The sequence below is a fragment of the Babylonia areolata genome, chromosome 10, assembly GCF_041734735.1.
Source record: "Babylonia areolata isolate BAREFJ2019XMU chromosome 10, ASM4173473v1, whole genome shotgun sequence".
Taxonomy (NCBI): Eukaryota; Metazoa; Mollusca; class Gastropoda; order Neogastropoda; family Buccinidae; genus Babylonia; species Babylonia areolata.
In genome coordinates this window covers 44111044-44118543 of record NC_134885.1, presented here as the reverse complement: position 1 = coordinate 44118543, position 7500 = coordinate 44111044, and the positions used below count along the sequence as shown (strand labels likewise).

The following is a 7500-nucleotide window of genomic DNA, read 5'->3' as shown; positions in this document are numbered from 1 at the left end:
AGGTGGAGGAGGAGGTGGAGGGGAGGTGGAGGAGGAGGAGGTAGAGGAGAAAGAGGAGGAGGTGGAGGATGATGGAGGTGGAGGAGGAGGAGGAGGAGGTGGAAGAGGAGGAGGTGAAGGAGGAGGTGGAGGAGGAGGAGGAGGAGGTGGAGGAGGAGGAGGAGGTGGAGGAGGAGGTGGGGGAGGTGAAGGAGGAAGGGTGGGAAGAAGAGGAGGTGGAGGAGGTGGAGGAGGAGCTGGAGGGGGAAGAGGAGGTGGAGGGGGAAGTGGAGGAGGAGGGGGAGGAGGTGAAAGAGGAGGAGGAGTGAGCTTCAGAGGGATGTGACGTAGCACTGACCTGAGGCAGTTGTTGTGGAACTTATTGTAGGAGGCCAGAGTGATAGCGGGGCCCCAGGCAGGGCCCAGAGAGTAGAACACCTGGATAGCCGCCTCCACCACACCTGTATTGTAGGAGGCCAGAGTGATAGCGGGGCCCCAGGCAGGGCCCAGAGAGTAGAACACCTGGATAGCCGCCTCCACCCACACCTGGACACACCACAATATTCATGTAGAGAACACCTCCACCCACACCTGGACACACCACAATATTCATGTAGAGAACACCTTCACCCACACCTGAACACACCACAATATTCATGTAGAGAACACCTTCACCCACACCTGAACACACCACAATATTCATGTAGAGAACACCTCCACCCACACCTCCACCCACACCTGAACACACCACAATATTCATGTAGAGAACACCTTCACCCACACCTCACAACACACCACAATATTCATGTAGAGAACACCTCCACCCACACCTGGACACACCACAATATTCATGTAGAGAACACCTTCACCCACACCTGGACACACCACAATATTCATGTAGAGAACACCTTCACCCACACCTCACATCACACCACAATATTCATGTAGAGAACACCTTCACCCACACCTGAACACACCACAATATTCATGTAGAGAACACCTTCACCCACACCTCACAACACACCACAATATTCATGTAGAGAACACCTTCACCCACACCTGGACACACCACAATATTCATGTAGAGAACACCTTCACCCACACCTGGACACACCACAATATTCATGTAGAGAACACCTTCACCCACACCTGAACACACCACAATATTCATGTAGAGAACACCTTCACCCACACCTGGACACACCACAATATTCATGTAGAGAACACCTTCACCCACACCTGGACACACCACAATATTCATGTAGAGAACACCTTCACCCACACCTCACATCACACCACAATATTCATGTAGAGAACACCTTCACCCACACCTCACAACACACCACAATATTCATGTAGAGAACACCTTCACCCACACCTCACATCACACCACAATATTCATGTAGAGAACACCTTCACCCACACCTGGACACACCACAATATTCATGTAGAGAACACCTTCACCCACACCTGGACACACCACAATATTCATGTAGAGAACACCTTCACCCACACCTCACAACACACCACAATATTCATGTAGAGAACACCTTCACCCACACCTCACAACACACCACAATATTCATGTAGAGAACACCTTCACCCACACCTGGACACACCACAATATTCATGTAGAGAACACCTTCACCCACACCTGAACACACCACAATATTCATGTAGAGAACACCTTCACCCACACCTCACAACACACCACAATATTCATGTAGAGAACACCTTCACCCACACCTGAACACACCACAATATTCATGTAGAGAACACCTTCACCCACACCTGAACACACCACAATATTCATGTAGAGAACACCTTCACCCACACCTCACAACACACCACAATATTCATGTAGAGAACACCTTCACCCACACCTGACACACCACAATATTCATGTAGAGAACACCTTCACCCACACCTGAACACACCACAATATTCATGTAGAGAACACCTTCACCCACACCTGAACACACCACAATATTCATGTAGAGAACACCTTCACCCACACCTCACAACACACCACAATATTCATGTAGAGAACACCTTCACCCACACCTGAACACACCACAATATTCATGTAGAGAACACCTTCACCCACACCTGACAACACACCACAATATTCATGTAGAGAACACCTTCACCCACACCTCACAACACACCACAATATTCATGTAGAGAACACCTTCACCCACACCTGACACACCACAATATTCATGTAGAGAACACCTTCACCCACACCTGACACACACCACAATATTCATGTAGAGAACACCTTCACCCACACCTGACACACCACAATATTCATGTAGAGAACACCTTCACCCACACCTGAACACACCACAATATTCATGTAGAGAACACCTTCACCCACACCTGAACACACCACAATATTCATGTAGAGAACACCTTCACCCACACCTGACACACCACAATATTCATGTAGAGAACACCTTCACCCACACCTGACACACACCACAATATTCATGTAGAGAACACCTTCACCCACACCTGACACACCACAATATTCATGTAGAGAACACCTTCACCCACACCTGAACACACCACAATATTCATGTAGAGAACACCTTCACCCACACCTCACACACACCACAATATTCATGTAGAGAACACCTTCACCCACACCTCGAACACACCACAATATTCATGTAGAGAACACCTTCACCCACACCTGGACACACCACAATATTCATGTAGAGAACACCTTCACCCACACCTGAACACACCACAATATTCATGTAGAGAACACCTTCACCCACACCTCACAACACACCACAATATTCATGTAGAGAACACCTTCACCCACACCTGGACACACCACAATATTCATGTAGAGAACACCTTCACCCACACCTGACACACACCACAATATTCATGTAGAGAACACCTTCACCCACACCTGAACACACCACAATATTCATGTAGAGAACACCTTCACCCACACCTGAACACACCACAATATTCATGTAGAGAACACCTTCACCCACACCTGAACACACCACAATATTCATGTAGAGAACACCTTCACCCACACCTGAACACACCACAATATTCATGTAGAGAACACCTTCACCCACACCTGGACACACCACAATATTCATGTAGAGAACACCTTCACCCACACCTGGACACACCACAATATTCATGTAGAGAACACCTTCACCCACACCTCACAACACACCACAATATTCATGTAGAGAACACCTTCACCCACACCTCACAACACACCACAATATTCATGTAGAGAACACCTTCACCCACACCTGACACACCACAATATTCATGTAGAGAACACCTTCACCCACACCTGAACACACCACAATATTCATGTAGAGAACACCTTCACCCACACCTCACACACACCACAATATTCATGTAGAGAACACCTCACCCACACCTGACACACCACAATATTCATGTAGAGAACACCTTCACCCACACCTCACAACACACCACAATATTCATGTAGAGAACACCTCACCCACACCTGACACACCACAATATTCATGTAGAGAACACCTTCACCCACACCTGAACACACCACAATATTCATGTAGAGAACACCTTCACCCACACCTGGACACACCACAATATTCATGTAGAGAACACCTTCACCCACACCTGAACACACCACAATATTCATGTAGAGAACACCTTCACCCACACCTGAACACACCACAATATTCATGTAGAGAACACCTTCACCCACACCTGACACACCACAATATTCATGTAGAGAACACCTTCACCCACACCTGAACACACCACAATATTCATGTAGAGAACACCTTCACCCACACCTGAACACACCACAATATTCATGTAGAGAACACCTTCACCCACACCTCACAACACACCACAATATTCATGTAGAGAACACCTTCACCCACACCTGAACACACCACAATATTCATGTAGAGAACACCTTCACCCACACCTGAACACACCACAATATTCATGTAGAGAACACCTTCACCCACACCTGAACACACCACAATATTCATGTAGAGAACACCTTCACCCACACCTGAACACACCACAATATTCATGTAGAGAACACCTTCCACCCACACCTGGACACACCACAATATTCATGTAGAGAACACCTTCACCCACACCTGACACACACCACAATATTCATGTAGAGAACACCTTCACCCACACCTGAACACACCACAATATTCATGTAGAGAACACCTCCACCCACACCTGGACACACCACAATATTCATGTAGAGAACACCTTCACCCACACCTGACACACCACAATATTCATGTAGAGAACACCTTCACCCACACCTGACAACACACCACAATATTCATGTAGAGAACACCTTCACCCACACCTCACACACACCACAATATTCATGTAGAGAACACCTTCACCCACACCTGAACACACCACAATATTCATGTAGAGAACACCTTCACCCACACCTGAACACACCACAATATTCATGTAGAGAACACCTTCACCCACACCTCACATCACACCACAATATTCATGTAGAGAACACCTTCACCCACACCTGACACACCACAATATTCATGTAGAGAACACCTTCACCCACACCTCACAACACAACACAATATTCATGTAGAGAACACCTTCACCCACACCTCACAACACACCACAATATTCATGTAGAGAACACCTTCACCCACACCTCACATCACACCACAATATTCATGTAGAGAACACCTTCACCCACACCTGGACACACCACAATATTCATGTAGAGAACACCTTCACCCACACCTCACATCACACCACAATATTCATGTAGAGAACACCTTCACCCACACCTGAACACACCACAATATTCATGTAGAGAACACCTTCACCCACACCTGAACACACCACAATATTCATGTAGAGAACACCTTCACCCACACCTCACAACACACCACAATATTCATGTAGAGAACACCTTCACCCACACCTGAACACACCACAATATTCATGTAGAGAACACCTTCACCCACACCTGAACACACCACAATATTCATGTAGAGAACACCTTCACCCACACCTGAACACACCACAATATTCATGTAGAGAACACCTCCACCCACACCTGGACACACCACAATATTCATGTAGAGAACACCTTCACCCACACCTCACATCACACCACAATATTCATGTAGAGAACACCTTCACCCACACCTGAAACACACCACAATATTCATGTAGAGAACACCTTCACCCACACCTGAACACACCACAATATTCATGTAGAGAACACCTCCACCCACACCTGGACACACCACAATATTCATGTAGAGAACACCTTCACCCACACCTCACAACACACCACAATATTCATGTAGAGAACACCTCCACCACACACACACACACACACACACACACACACATTCTACACCTTCCACATTTTCATACACTCAAACAGATAAATAAATAAAGGAGTGAATATTAATGAATGAGTAAATGAACAAATAAATAAATAAATGAATAAATACTACATAAATGAATAATTGAACAAACAAATAAACAAAGAAATACATAAATAAAGCAAGCCAGCCAATCTCTTTTCAATTGACCTTACCTTAATGTCCAGCAAGCATAAAAATAAAGGAATGGGTGAATATCAATGAACGAATGAACAAATAAGTGAATAAATAAATAGAGAAAAAACCCAACAAACCAATAAATCAGAAGACAAACCAGCAAATAAATCAGTAGACAAACAAACCAACCAGCAAATAAATCAGTAGACAAACAAACAAACCAGCAAATAAATCAGTAGACAAACAAACCAACCAGCAAATAAATCAGTAGACAAACAAACCAATAAATCAGTAGACAAACAAACAAACCAATAAATCAGTAGACAAACAAACCAGCAAATAAATCAGTAGACAAACAAACAAACCAGCAAATAAATCAGTAGACAAACAAACAAACCAACCAATAAATCAGTAGACAAACAAACCAATAAATCAGTAGACAAACAAACCAATAAATCAGTAGACAAACAAACCAATAAATCAGTAGACAAACAAACCAATAAATCAACAAATAAAACAGTAGACAAACAAACCAACCAATAAATCAATAGACAAACAAACAAACCAACCAACAGTAGACAAACCAACAAATCAACAAATAAATCAGTAGACAAACAAACCAACAAATAAATCAGTAGACAAACAAACAAACAAACCAACCAACCAATAAATCAGTAGACAAACCAACCAGCAAATAAATCAGCAGACAAACCAACCAGCAAATAAATCAGTAGACAAACAAACCAGCCAATAAATCAGCAGACAAACCAACCAGCAAATAAATCAGTAGACAAACAAACCAACAAATAAATCAGTAGACAAACAAACCAGCAAATAAATCAGTAGACAAACAAACCAGCAAATAAATCAGTAGACAAACAAACCAACCAGCAAATAAATCAGTAGACAAACAAACCAGCAAATAAATCAGTAGACAAACAAACCAGCAAATAAATCAGTAGACAAACAAACCAACCAGCAAATAAATCAGTAGACAAACATACCAACCAGCAAATAAATCAGTAGACAAACAAACCAGCAAATAAATCAGTAGACAAACAAACCAGCAAATAAATCAGTAGACAAACAAACAAACCAATAAATCAGCAGACAAACAAACCAGCCAACAGATATGAAACAAAGCCAGCCAGCAGCCTCTTCTCAGCCCCCTCACCTTGGCGTCCAGCAGACGTTTGAAGTCCGGGGTGATGTAGAAGAGGATTCCCCTCCCGGCGCCGGGCAGGGTGGCCCCGCGGACCAGCAGGATGGTCAGCAGGATGTAGGGCGCCGTGGCCGTCACGTACACCACCTGGCGGGGAGAACACAACAGTTACCTTCAGGCTGAACACACACACAGAAGAGGGGAGACAAATCGTGAGATCGACGTCAGGAGAGGGGAGAAAGAAAGGAGGTGATAGCCTCCCCTGCTACAGTCTTCTCTCTCCCCTCTTCTTCATCACACGCCCCTCTTCTCCGACTGAAGTCAGAAAAGGTACCGTCCGTGAACTGTGCATGAGCATTTTTGTGTGGAAATATCAAGCACTCACTTCATGAATTTGGATTTTTTTTGTCCAGTACGAGAAACTTGCCTTTCCTGAAGTCTTGACGCCTTTGAGAAGAGCCAAAAAGATGGTAAGGAAGACAGCAACCTGAGCTATGGCTAGATACCACACCAAGTGTCCAGTCTCGTAAAACCCACTAGAAACCTGTAGGACATTTCGTCTGGAGGACAAATAAAACAGACAGAAACAAACTGAGGTTTAGACAAGGTGACAGAAAAATGCCTCCCACGATCGCGATCGCGCGTGATTTTTATAATATGTATAATTATACAAAGCAACAACAACCACAATAATAATTATAATAGCATGATTGTCCATGTAACATAAATTAACGTGCGAATGTGTATGTTTGTGTGTGGGTGGAGATATGGAGGGAGAGAGAGAGAGGGTTAGGGAAGGAC

General features: G+C 44.4%; 1 protein-coding gene across 1 annotated transcript in view; it reads right to left on the bottom strand.

Moving 5' to 3' along the window:
- The window catches only part of LOC143286616 (sodium-dependent proline transporter-like), a 60308-nt gene that overhangs the window by 15018 nt on the left and 37790 nt on the right, over positions 1-7500 (bottom strand). The window contains exons 6-9 of the mRNA XM_076594258.1: positions 7127-7259; positions 6712-6846; positions 5255-5266; positions 338-429 (exon numbers count right to left, since the gene is read on the bottom strand). Coding sequence (XP_076450373.1) covers positions 338-429; positions 5255-5266; positions 6712-6846; positions 7127-7259 — 372 coding nt within the window. The remainder of the gene's footprint in view (positions 1-337; positions 430-5254; positions 5267-6711; positions 6847-7126; positions 7260-7500) is intronic.